At 36.1% G+C, this 14,315-nt stretch overlaps 1 protein-coding gene across 1 annotated transcript; it reads right to left on the reverse strand.

Annotated features, from left to right (window-relative positions):
- Positions 1-11,531: 11,531 nt before the first annotated feature.
- Positions 11,532-12,024, reverse strand: LOC142528374 (uncharacterized). Its single transcript, XM_075633416.1, has 2 exons — positions 11,611-12,024; positions 11,532-11,546 (listed from the first exon to the last, which is right to left on the reverse strand). The coding sequence occupies exons 1-2, from the start codon at positions 12,022-12,024 to the stop codon at positions 11,532-11,534; spliced, it is 429 nt and encodes a 142-aa protein (XP_075489531.1).
- Between the last annotated feature and the right edge of the window lie 2,291 nt (positions 12,025-14,315).

Consider the following 14,315-nt stretch of genomic DNA (forward strand, 5'->3'; position numbering starts at 1 on the left):
AAATGATCAAACCAAGGAAAATAAACTTTCTGTTGCTACTCAAAAGTTTGATAACATCAAAATGAAAGCAGGAGAATCAATGCACGAGTATGATGAAAGAGTAAGCAGTGTCATCAATGAGTTAAATGCACTTGGAAAAGTGTATACCAACAAAGAGATTGCACTAAAGATAATGAGAGGTCTTCCCAAGGGATGGGATGTAAAAACCATGGCAATGAGGGAGTCCAAAGATCTAAACCAGATTGAACTTCATGATTTATTTGCTGATTTAAAGGCTTATGAGTTCGAGCTGCAGACCAGAGAAGGAGAACCATCCACCCCTGCAGCCACAACTGCTCTAGCTGCTGTCAAATCTGAACCAATCAGTTCAGTCGAAAAATCTGCTGATCAGTTGAGTAATGATGCTATGTCATTGTTCATCAAAAAATTTGGAAGGTTCATGAGAAAGAATCAAGGGAACTTCCAGAAGCCATACCAAAGGAACAATTCCAAAGATGAACCAAATGCCTGCTATAACTGTGGCAAATCAGGTCACTTTATAGCTGATTGTCCTAAACCCAAGAAGGACAGTCAAGGCTCAACTGATAGAAGAAAGAAATCATATGAACACAAAAGAAGACCCAAGAAAGATAAGAAGGTCTTCAGAAAGAAACAAGAGGTACTCTTAGCTGAAGAAAACAAATCTAAATAGGCAGAAATTGACAGTGAAGAGTCGGAACCAGAAAGCTCATGCTGTTCCAGTGATAATGAGGAAGTCAAGTGTTTGATGGCTAATAATGCAGAAGAAGAGTCATCTAGCCAACAGGTATTTGATTTCAGTTCAACTGATTTTACACGAGAAGAACTCATTCTAACACTACATGACATGGTAAATGAGTATCAAAAGCTTGCATCATCATTTGAAAAAATCAAAGCAAAGCAAACTGATCCCACAAACAATAAAACCAAAACTGATGAATCAGTTGATGGGTTGAGTCTAAAAAGGGAGATTGCTGAGTTAAAAGCAGAGAGAAATAAAAATCAGTCATTAATCCAGAAGTTGATGCTTAAAAACTCAAAACAGTCTGAGCTCATTCAGTCTTGGAACAAGTCATCAACTGCACTAAGTGAGATGCAGAATTCAAAAAAATCAGTTTCTGATAAAACTGGTTTAGGGTTCAACTACTCAAGGAGAAATGTATCCAAATGATACTCAACCAAAGCCAAAAATAGACAAAGAAAAATACATTAACTTTGTCAAGGCAACATTGGTACAAGAACAAAAATGTGCCCAGTAAACTGATTGAGCAAACTACTAAGAATATGAGTAAGACTAGAAGATATGGGATTGGTTATAGCCAAAAAGTTTCAACTGATTCACAAAGTCAGTCATCAAAAAGGTTTCACAAGAACTATTCGAATAGCTATTACAATTACTATAACTGCAAGCCAGTTCAGAAGAGATATAGACTGAACAATCAGTTGAATAAAGCTAAATCACATATTGTATCATCTGTACACTACACACCAAGCACACAAAATCCGAGAAAAAACATTTGGAATACAGCTACTGGAAAGTCTATTAGACTAATCCAAGTATGGGTTCCTAAGGGACTAATCAGTTCAGGACCCAAATAGATATGGGTACCAAATTATATTATGTGTGTGATTGCAGGTAACAGGTACAAACAAGAACTCAATATGATATTTGGACAGTGGATGTTCGCGACATATGACAGGAGATGCAAGTGTGCTATCTCAACTGATCAAATACAGTGGTCCAAATATCAGTTTCGGGGACAATTCCAAAGGTAGAACTGTGGGTAAGGGTAAGCTTATCCATGGTAACTTTACTTTTAAAGATGTTCTATTAGTAGAAAACCTGAAGTATAATTTGATTAGCATCAGTCAGTTATGCGACAGTGGATTCTCAGTACAATTTGACAAAAATTCATGTTCAGTCAAAACTTCAACTGATAAAGTCATACTAACTGGGAAACGTTGTGGAAACACATATAAAGTCAGTTGGAATGATCAAACTTATACACTAGTTTGTTTTATTGCTTCCAAATCATCTAAAAACTGGTTGTGGCACAAGAGACTAAGTCATCTAAACTTTAAATCCATTGCCTATCTGAGTAAACATGAACTTGTAACTGGTTTGCCCAAAATAGACTTTTCAAAAGAAAAACTTTGATCAGCATGTCAGTATGGTAAACAAGTACGATCTTCTTTTAAAAACAAGGGTTGTAAATCTTCATCCCGATGGTTAGAACTGTTGCACATGGATCTCTTTGGTCCTATACAAGTCATGAGCTTAGGGGGAATGAAATACACCTTGGTAGTCGTAGATGATTTTTCAAGATTTACTTGGGTTATTTTTCTCAAATCTAAAGACCATACTGCTTCACAAATGATAAAGCTCTTCAAAAGACTTTTAAATGAATAATCAGTTGGAATTGATCGAATCAGATCAGATCGAGGAACTGAATTCATCAATCAAACTCTTTCAAATTTTCTAGAGAATGCTGGAATTAAGCATGAGCTCTCAGCAGACAGAACTCCTCAGCAAAATGGTGTAGCTGAGAGAAGAAATCGGACCCTTAAAGAAGCTACTAGAACGATGCTTGCTGATTCTGGTATTGCTCAAAGATTTTGGGCAGAGGCAGTAAACACTGCATGTTACACTCAAAACAGATCAATGATTAATAAAAATCATATTAAAACACCATATGAGATCTGGCATGGAAGAAAAAGTATAATTACTTATTTCTAAATATTCGGCTGCAGATGTTTTATTCTTGATAATGATAAAAATTATTTAAAAACATTTGATGCTAAATCTGCAGAATGAATATTTCTTGGATATTCATTAGTTAGTATAGCTTATAGAGTTTTCAACAAGAAAACCTTAAATGTTGAAGAATCTGCTCATGTTGATTTCGATGAAACTGAACTAAGTGATAAGCCAACTGATCAAGTTGAGCTAGTTGATCAATTTACAGATATCAGTTTGGAAGATGATGACAAAAATGAATGTCATAATAATCAAAACATATTTCAAACACCTGAACCAGAAGTACTGGATAAATAGGATGCACAAGAAGTCGTTAGTGGTGATCAGTTGATAGAGCATAATGAGAACACTCAAATACCAGTTGACGATGCACCAAATGAGACTGAAAATTGTGTTCAGTTACCAACTGAAGGAATTGTTGATACAACAAATACTGAGTACAGATGGAAAAAATCACATCCACCTGAACTGGTAATAGGAAATCCATCAGATCCAGTAAGAACTCGAAATCAAATGCTAAACTTATTTATCCATTCAGCTTTTGTTTCACAACTAGAACCGAAGAAAACTGATGAAGCTCTTGCTGATCCTAACTGGGTAAATGCAATGCAAGAATAGCTAAATCTGTTTACTCATAACAATGTCTGGAACTTAGTTCCAAGACCAATTTCAAAAAACTGTCATAGGTACAAAATGGGTTTTCAGGAAAAAAATGAACGAAGATGGTTCAGTTGGACGCAACAAAGAAAGATTAGTAGCACAAGGATACAGACAAGAAAAAGGAATTGACTATGATGAGACATATGCTCCAGTTGCAAGACTGGAAGCAATCTGAATGTTTCTTGCTTATGCATCATACAAGAATTTCAAGATCTTTCAGATGGATGTAAAGAGTGCATTCCTGAACGGTCAACTACAAGAGGAAGTATATGTTGAACAACCCCCAGGTTTTGTAAATCACAACTTTCCTGATCATGTATATCTTTTGAACAAAGCATTATAAGGTCTTAAACAAGCTCCCAGAGCTTGGTACGAAACTCTCTCAAAATTCCTAACTGATCATGATTTTTCTGTTGGATCAGTTGATAAGACCTTGTTCAAATTTGCCTAAGAATGATCACATTTTATTAGTTCAAATTTATGTTGATGATATCATATTTGGGTCAACTAACCCCAAATTATGTGAGAAATTTGCTAAGTTGATGCAGGAAAAGTTCGAAATGAGCATGATGGGTGAACTGATATTCTTTCTTGGACTACAAGTGAAGCAACTGGAGACTGGTATATTCATCAGTCAGACTAAATATACAAAGAAGCTACTGAAGAAATTTGGCATGGAATCATGCTCATCTGCAAATACTCCCATGAGCTCATCAGTAAAATTGGACACTGATCAAGGGGAATATCAGTTGAGGCGACATTATATCGAGGATTAATAGGTTCATTCTTGTACCTAACTGCCAGTCGTCCTGATATTGTATTTGCTGTATGTATGTGTGCTAGATTTCAAGCAAATCCTAATCAATCACATTTCTCAGCTGCTAAAAGAATTTTGAGATATCTTAAGGGTACACAAAATGTTGGGTTATGGTATTCTAAAGACTCTACTTTCAATTTAGTTGGATATTCAGATGCAGATTATGCAGGATGTAAGCTTGATCGTAAAAGTACAAGTGGATCTTGTCAGTTTCTAGGAGACATGCTGATCTCTTGGTTCAGCAAGAAGCAGACATCTATAGCTACCTCAACAACTGAAGCAGAATACCTTGCTGCTGGTAGTTGCTGTGCACAACTGATCTGGGTCCAGCAACAACTGAGAGATTATGGAGTAATTACAAATGAATCGCCCATATTTTTTGACAATACAAGCACAATTTCCATCATCTATAATCCAGTTCTTCACTCAAGGACCAAGCATATAGATGTCAGGCATCATTTCATTAGAGATCATGCTTTGAAGAAGGACATTAGACTGGAGTATATTTCAACTGAGCAACAAGCAGCTGACATCTTCACCAAACCATTACCCGAGACTAAGTTTTCTTACTTTCGCAATATTCTTGGTTTAATTGATCTGTCTTAAAATTATTACTAATGTTGCTTTACTAATAGAATTATTTGCAGGAAAAGAGAAACAAAGTTAAGCCAAAATAAATGTTTCATTCAACCATAAATATTTGCTTGGATTACATAAGTATATTTCTCTTCTACAAAAATTATCCACATCTTCAACCAAGAAGATAAAGGTCCAGTAGATGTCTTGGAAAAGCTGTGAGAACCAGCTATGCGCTTAAGGATCTTCAGCTCCTTTCGAAGCATCAGCTGATAGATATGACCATCTTTGAAGATATCCACCCACACAGCTATGTGCAAGTGCTCCGGCACTTTTCTCAACTCTGTCATCAGCTCGGGAGTGGTAGCCTCGCCAGTAATATACAGGAACTCAAGCTTCTGAAGCTTCTCCCAGTAGTGAAGACTCTCATAGAAGACTTCATCTTCTATCACAGCCTTCCTAGTCTCCAAAGAAAATGGAGAAGCACTCGAGCTACTAGCATCTGCCATTCTTTTTACTTCGAATATTTTTTTCAATATGACTGAAACTAACCATGTCACTTCTACTTATAGCCAAGAGTCATGGAAGATGAAGGGTCGTCAATGTTTCAGCAAACGATAATCTTTCTAACCTTTAAATTTATTTTATATCGTCGCTTTAATTATTTTATGCATCGATTAAGGGGGAATATCAGTTTTGAAGAGGTTAACTGAGAAGACAATTGTTTGTGAACTCTAAACTGAAATGAATCAGTTTCCCAACTGATCGTTCAGCTGGATATTTTACAAATCTTCTCACATAATTTAACAAATTTAAAACTTATTATATTCCAAATCAACTGACGTGACTGCAGATTCATAACGTGGCCTATTTTAAACCGTTCTTTTTTTTTCACAAACGCCCACAGCACACGTACACATAGTTTTACTCAAAATTTTTAATGGACTGACACGTGTCCCGAATTTGAGCAGTCACAAACAACTGTACTAAGCCCGCTTCAATTCAGTTTTCTTCTTACGCATACAATCAGTTTCTAATAGCATACTAATTCCAGAGCTTATCGTTTACGAATTTCAGATCATTTTATCTGTCGAAATGGCAAATCAAATCCCAGCTTACATGTTGAATGCTATGGCCATTGATTTTGACTCAGTTTTATCAGTTCAAGAAGCTGAAATTAAGAACGTCATTCTGAAGATTGAATCTGCTGGTCTCAGAATGTTCTTGGGGCAATACTCGCAGGAGATTTACCCAAAAGAACTCCAGGACCTCTACTCAAATGGATATATCAACTCTGAAAGAAGCATCATTGCCACTATTAATGGTCAGTTGGTGACCATTTCTGAAGATTCTTTCAGAGAAATCTTTTCATTACCCTCTGATGGATTAGTACACCTTGCTGATGTTAAAGCATCAGATATTGAAGAAATGCAAACTGCACTCTCTGCTGATGGACGGAAAATCAAAGTTTCCAATCCTAAGAAGGAACTGAAGCATGAGGTTCAGTTGCTGGCTGATATCATAGCCAAAGGGCTATTGGCCAAGGCAGGATCGTATGCTGCCCTGACTTTCGAGAAGTTTCAAGCTATTACGGTTATTATGGCTGGAAGAAAATTCAACTGGAAGCAACTTATTTTTAGTATCTTGAAGAATATGTTTTCCTCCACCAAGCAATCCAAAGGATTTGCAGTGCCGCTAAGCTATTTGATGAAAGTCAAAGGGTTGGTGGCTGATGATTCGGAGCGATGATCTAAATTCAAAATTTTCAATGGGAAGAATGTCCTGCCACCTAAGACTAAATTAGATATCTCTCCTGATCAATTCGCGAAGATCAAGAAAGAGATTGGGACACAACAGGCTGCTCCCAAATCAGTTAAACAGAGGAAGACATTGGCTCAACTGAAGACAGTTAAAAGAAAACTGATTATTAGTGAATCCGATTTTGAGAAGACGCCCTCTCCAAAAGTTGCCAAGAAACCAAGAACACAAAGGACAAAATTACCAACCACAGTAGAATCTATTCCTACTGAAAGACTGAAATCTTCGAATGCCCAACAGCCTATCAAAGCAGTTCCTCTGAAGATCATCCCACCAGAAATCTCAGCTGGTGCAACAAAGGAAACAGTTAGGATCAAAGCTCCTCTAATCCATATCAATCGTCCTGCTGTTCTAGCACCTTCCAGAACCAAAGGTATAAAGATTATAGAACTGGTGGATACTACTCGTACTGGATTGGAAATTCCACACATCCTCAGTACTGAAAAAGGCAAGGGCAAATTGATTGAAGAGCCAAGACCATCTAATGCCATTCAAACTCATATTGACCTTGTTTGGGAACAGGTTAATAATTTTGCAGCATCAAAACTTCAAACCTATGACGCCTGGACCGCTTACAGAACTCAGATTTTTGCTAAGCAGCTGAAAAATAAATCCCAGCTGAACAAGTTTATAAAACTAGAAGCAATTTTCCTCAAGATGGTTAAAGCTGCCACAATTGTTCAGGCTTTGGAAAGGAAAACCTATTTTTTTGACCAAATTCGAGCTAAGAAGCTATCTCAATTGCTTGAGAAATTGAAGGCAAACTACATTCCCACAAATCCAACTGCCTATAATGATTGAGCTGTGATCACTCATCTAGATACAGATCTTACTAGCTTGCAAGCTCAGATAAAAATGTGGAAAATGGATCAGGAGTTAGTTCTTCCTGAGGAAGCCTCTGAAGAAGAAGAAGAAGACCCCTCCTCTCAGCAGAAAGAGCCATCCTCAGAACAAACTATTGTTACAACTGAAGAACCAGTTCAGGATGTGCCACAATCATCTGCTGTGGAACATCAGCTGTACTCTGTAAATATGGAGGCATTGGTATCAGTTCATGATCCTTTCACTGAAGATCTTATTCAGCAGGAAAGCCCAATTTCTGATCAACATCAATCTTCATCTCCTTCAGTCCAAGTAGCAGTAACTGAAACAGATGTTCCAGCACAGACTGTTTCTGAAACGATATTATCTGATAGGACCATGGTGGTCTTTGATCAAGTCTCACATGAACCAAGAACATCTAATCAGTCACCTCCTCTTCAATCCACAGAAATGGATCTTGTTCTTGAAGAAATCCAGAATATGCAGCACAATATGCAGCAGATGATTACTGAAATCAAGAAAATTCAATCCACACAATTGTCTCATACTGTCAAATTGGATTCTTCAATTGAATCTGATTCAGCAAAACTGAAAGACATTCAAGCAAACATGGATTCTCTTACCCGAACTGTACTTGAGATGAAGAATAACATAGGTCTAGCTCAAAGTCTCTATACAACTCAGGATATAATCAGTCAACGAGTTGAGCGATTGGAAACTTCTGTTTCTAATAAAATGGAGTTGCTGCAGACTTGTTTACAAACTGCTGTCTCAAGTATCTCCGCAGATGTCAAAATTCTCTCCACTGACGTTCGAAAATTATCTGAGGAGATAGATTTGTATGATAAAAAAGGGGAAGAAATCAAAGATCAAAGAGCATCTTGAGAAACAGCAGAAGCAGTTAATCAGATTATTAGATTCAGCTGTTATTAAATCAAGATCCCTTTCAGTTCAAGAAATTCAATCTCTTATTTTATCTACAATGAGCTCAGATGTTCAGTTATTATTTATTTAGTTTTTTCAAACACCATAAAAGGGGAAATTGTTGGAAACTAAATTCCGGCGTCTGACAAAATACGAACCAACTGATCGAGTAAACTGAACAAAACAACTGGACTTAACAACTGAAATCACCTGATCTAATAAAGAAGACTGATCAGTTGGAAACTGATCAGTTGATATATTCAGCCGTATGCTAAGCACCCTTCAACAAAACATGTCTCGGGAAATAACATTCAACCGTCAAGAGACATAGAAGATTGCAACGCCGCACTTCAATCAATACAACTTAGAAAAACGCATTTCGGCGAAAGCAATTAAGACGCCGCATCACAATAAATGAAGCAAACAATGTCCAAGGAATAATCAAGTAGAAATCAACGGATACAAAGATTCAAATTCATCTCAAGTTACCGTTGGAGAAAAGAAGCTTATAAATATGACAGAAGAACAGCTGAAGGATCTGGGGAGTCAACACAATTCAAAAGGTTGCTGTCACTCTGTCAAAATCTTAGCTCACTCTTACTTGATATATTCGTAGCAGTTAAGGCTACAATTTGAGCTCACTAGAAAGTTGTAATAATCGTTGAAATTCGATAGTGCTAAGATCAGTTACGCACTGAGAACATTCTGTTAAACTAAGAGTTTCAGTTTTTGGCAGTGTTAAGTCCAAACTGAAGTGTGTCAGTACAATTCTTGTATTTGATCAAAGTTTTTTAGTGGATATCCTATCCTTGAGATAGAAGGGGTGACGTTGGAGTAATTAAATTCTCCGAACATCCAGAAACAACCCTTGCCTACTTTATTTCAGTTTCGTATTCTATCTTTCAGTCAGTTATTTTTCGCAACTACTTTAGTTTAACTGATTGTCATTGACCAACAAGATTCCGAGAATCAGTTTGTCACTAAACTGAACTCAAAATTATAAAAGACCAGTTTTAACTGTGAGTGTTTATTCAACCCCCCCCCCCCTTCTAAACACTCTTGATACGTTAATCGATCCTATCAGCCTTATATTTCTCGATATTTCCTTTTGAATTACTTTTTATTTTAAATATTCATCTACGACCAATAGGTTTGACACCTTCATGCAATTCAACGAGATCCCAAACGTCATTTTCCATCATGGATTTCATCTCAACATTCATTTCATCTATCCACTTTTGAGAATTGGGACTTTGTTTGGCTTGATAAAAGTTGATTGGATCTTCCACCATGCCTATATCGTTTTCATGTTCTTGGAGAAAAACAAAATAGTCATCCGAAATTGCAGTTCTCCTTTCTCTAGTGGATCTTCGTAATGACATATTTTCTTCAGATTGTTGAGTTTGCACTACAAGAGTTGTTTCTATATTTTGTGTTTCTTCTATATTGCCTTGATTATCAGAATTTGCATTTTGAATAACTTCTTGACCATTATCAATTGCAATAAAAGGAATATTAACAAATTCCTCTTCAAAGGAAATATTTCTAACCTTATCTCCCTCCACAAACTCAACCTCCTCAAGAAATCTTGCATTTCCTGTCTTGAAAATATTCTTAGTAGTAGGAACATAAAATTTAAAGCCCCTTGAGCGCTCAGAGTAACCAACAAAGTAGCAACTTATAGTTCTAGAGTCCAGTTTCTTTTCATGAGGCTTGTAAGGTCTTGCCTCTGCTGGACAACCCCAAATATGAAGATGCTTAATGCTTGGCTTTTTGCCTGTCCATAGTTCACAAGGGGTTTTTGCTACTGCTTTGCTAGGAACCCGATTGAGGATATAAACTGCAATTTTTAAAGCTTCTCCCCAGAGAGATTCTGGCAAAGGAGAATGACTAATCATACTTCTTACGATATCCTTAAGCATCCTATTTCGTCTTTCAGCAACACCATTCATGCCGGGTTTACCCGGCATTGTGTATTGCGGGACGATACCATATTCCTCTAGGTATTTTGCGAAAGGTCCTTGACGTTGTTCACCAGATCCATCGTACCTACCATAGTATTCTCCACCACGGTCAGATTTGACAGCTTTAATTTTCTTGCCAAGTTGATTTTCAACTTCAGCTTTGAATATCTTAAATACGTCTAATGCTTGAAACTTCTCATGGATTAAATATAGGTACCCATATCTTGAATAATCGTCTATGAACGTAATAAAATACCGTTGGCCATTCCATGAAGCTGTAGGAAATGGTTCAGAAATATCAGTATGAATTAGTTCTAAGACATCCAAGCATTTGTTTGCGCCTAATTTTCTTGTGTTTATCCGTTTCCCCTTTGTACACTCAATACAAATTTGAAAATTTGTAAAATCAAGAGGATTAAGGATTCCATCTAACACAAGTCTTTGAATTCTTTCTTTAGAGATATGACCTAAACGCTTATGCCATAGTGTGACAGAATCTTTATCAATTAATTTTCGTTTTGTACCACGTGAACTTGTGTGCAAGGTTTCATTAAATGAGACAATAGTATCCAATAAATATAGGTTGTCATGTAAAGATAAAGAACCAGTACCAAGAGATTTTAATTATGAAAAAGACTAAATTTATTATTTCCAAATGAACAAGAGTAGCCAAATTTGTCCAAAAGAGAAATTGAAATTAAATTCCGTTTAAAAGACGGTACAACATAAGTCTCTTCCAAATTCAAATAATGACTTGTCTTTAATAACAACCTAAAAGTTCACATAGCCTCTACTGCCGCTGTTTCACCATTGCCCACATAGATGAATCTTTCAGCATCATTTCGCCGTCGGCTCCACAGGCAACCCTGAATAGACACACTTATGTGAGTAGTCGCACCAGAATCTATCCACCAAGTGTGTTTAGGTATAGAACTCAAATTAGCTTCAGAACAAACTAAATTGAGAAGCAAACCTTTCTTGATACGCCAGTTGGCGTACTATGGACAATCTTTCTTTAATTGATCAACTTTGCGGCAAAAGAAACATCTAATTTCTGTATTCTGTTTCTTTTGCTTCTTGTTATTTGATGTCCCAACAGCAGATTCTTTTTCTCTTTTTCTTTTCTTGTCCTTGAAGGCAGTTGCTAAGTTTGCACTTTCAATTCTTTCTCGGTTTATCCTCTCCTCTTCTTGCACACAGTGAGATATGAGCTCATTAAGAGTCCATTTATTCTTTTGAGTATTATAACTTACCTTAAAATGACTGTATTGCACAAGGAGAGAAATCAAAACTAAATGCACCAGCAAATCATCGGATAGTTGTAGCTTCAGTGCTTTTAGTTTGGAAGCGATATGAGACATCTCCATTATGTACCCCCTTATGTTCCCTTTTCCTTTATATTTCATGGACACGAGATTAGGCAAAAGAGTACTTGTCTCGGCTTTTTCATTCTTTGCAAAACGTTGTTCTATTTCCTCTAAGAACTTAGTAGCAACTTTTTCCTCGGACATAGAGCCCCAGAACGTTTCAGGAATAGAGCGTTTCATGATCATAAGACTCATTCGATTAGAACGATCCCATTTATCCATGTTTGCCTTTTCATCGGCAGAACCCCCTTCAGTAAGAGGTACATGTCGTTCCTCTCGAAGCGCAAAGTCCAAGTCCATACAACCCAAAACAATCATGACATTCTCTTTCCAGTTCTTGAAGTTTGTGCCATTAAGCACATGAATGGAATTTATACTAACAGATATAGTAGAAGTAGAAGTATTGACTGAACAAATAAAAGAAAATACATCATGCTCGCAATTCATAATCATATCATCATTATAAAAGAAATAAATAAACATACATATGATATGATTAAATACTTTACATAATGGTGGGCCCTAAAACAAGATACCTAACACAACATTGATATTTAATCTTTGGACAAAATATCAATTGCAAATGGTACTCTTGACATGGTAATCAAATACTTAATTAATTCAATTTACTCAAATAGTAAGTCTTTCTTTGGACCGACTTATTATTTATAATTTAAAATAATTAAAAATTACCGTACACTAATTAACATGTCTATTATTTGACCAAATAATAATCTTCCTTTGGGTCGATCATATTTTCATAAATAGTAGACACACATTATAATATTTCAAAAAAATATAAATCTACATTACAGAGGTTACTTTGGCAACATATAATTTCAATCAATTTATATTGAAATATTATAATACAATAATCCACGAGATTGGACAATATATGAATTGAATTTGACATGGAGATTTAAAAATAATCCAATTCATATAATAATTATGATTAAAGAGAAACAAATCATTTTATGGTTAATTAATTAATCAATCAAACTAGTAATTAATTAATTAATATTTATTTGATTTCTATGCCTTAACCCTCACCCACTATGACCACCATTGCCGCCCCATACCGGCCAAATCGATAGTCGACGATCATCCTTATGGCTGTCCGAACACTAGCAGCCACTGATCGACATTTGAACTTTTCAATTTTGAATTCTAAGTGTTAAACTTAAAAATCCGAATTCAAGAGTATATATCTTGTAAAACTTGGATTTAAGCGCAATTTCTTAAAAAAATCGAAACTAGAAGATAACTCTCGAATTTAGTTCTAAAGTTCGAATTTAAGCGTATAAGCTTAGAAAATCCAAACTCAAGAGTTTATATCTTGAAAATTTGGATTTTAAGCGCTGAGGCTTAAAATTCTCATGTAGAACTAAATTTAAGAGTAACAATAATTGATGTGAAAATGCAAATGTAAATAATCATTTATAAAGCTTGAAAAGCCTTGAACAAAAGACATGACTCCATGAATTGATGCATCTTTCACCTGGCCACAACTTATGAAATGGTGCAACCATTGGTGATGGATGAGCGGTTGGAATAATATGCATGAAACAAGTTATGTTTAGCAATTATTAATCTATACTCAAATTAAATAAATAAATAAAAAATTACGGTATAAAAAAGATGGAAAGGAATTCTCCCAACAGTAATCAAATTTCAAATCATGCATGAGATCCATCATAAGGCCATATACACAGCAGTAATAGGACACAATACTTAAATTGCATATGTGCTAACCCACTGTGAAGCGTAAATAGGTAAGGAAAGTAGAAACAACAATGCACATAGAATGTGGAGGCCCGAAAATCCTTGCTTTGAAAATTTGCGGAAAATTTAAAATTTTTTTTTAAAAATAAATGGAGTGCCTCATCCATAAAATCAACTGATGAATCAAGTTCAATGTTAAAAAAAATTATAGCAGCGGAAGAAAATAAAGTTTGCCAAAAATAACAATTCAAAGAATGTCCAACAACAGGTAAAAATGTTTGAGCATAAAATGACATGTGCTGAAACTGAGGTCCTCGGGTGCCACTACTGCCGACCCAAGCTGGCTCACTGGTCCCCGCCCTCGGCCCTGGCCTCATCAGTACCTACAACAATCAAGTCTAGTGAGCCTAAAGACTCAGCATGCAAATATCGTAGGTAACGAGAAAATGTAATTTGCATGGATAAAATATCATGTCGTGAGGCATACTTAAAATAACTTGTACTGAGCAATTATAATACATGCATAACTGAACTGAAAATCATAGTGAAAATGTTTGCTCCTTGGAGCCCTGTACTGAAATAACTGATAAAAATTTTCTGTTGAGATTATGGTCTACGCCTGTGGCCCCTGCACTGAACTGAACTGATCGGTAACTGGCTACCGGGGAGTATAAAACTGAACTGAGCTGACTGGTCACTGGCGACCGGGTGGTACCAAACTGAACTGATCGGTCACTGGCGACCGTATAAAATAATGCCCCCATAATAGTGAATTAACCACAAGCAATATCGCATAAATCTCAAAAATAAGTATTTTCTATTTTCATGCACGTAATATAATTAAATGGCATAATGAAAATATCCTGTAT

Source organism: Primulina tabacum, chromosome 16, assembly GCF_025594145.1.
Source record: "Primulina tabacum isolate GXHZ01 chromosome 16, ASM2559414v2, whole genome shotgun sequence".
Lineage (NCBI taxonomy): Eukaryota > Viridiplantae > Streptophyta > Magnoliopsida > Lamiales > Gesneriaceae > Primulina > Primulina tabacum.

Coding starts and splice junctions, on each gene's coding strand:
- LOC142528374 (XM_075633416.1), bottom strand. CDS start 12,024: ATGGACTTGGACTTTGCGCTTCGAGAGGAACGACATGTACCTCTTACT.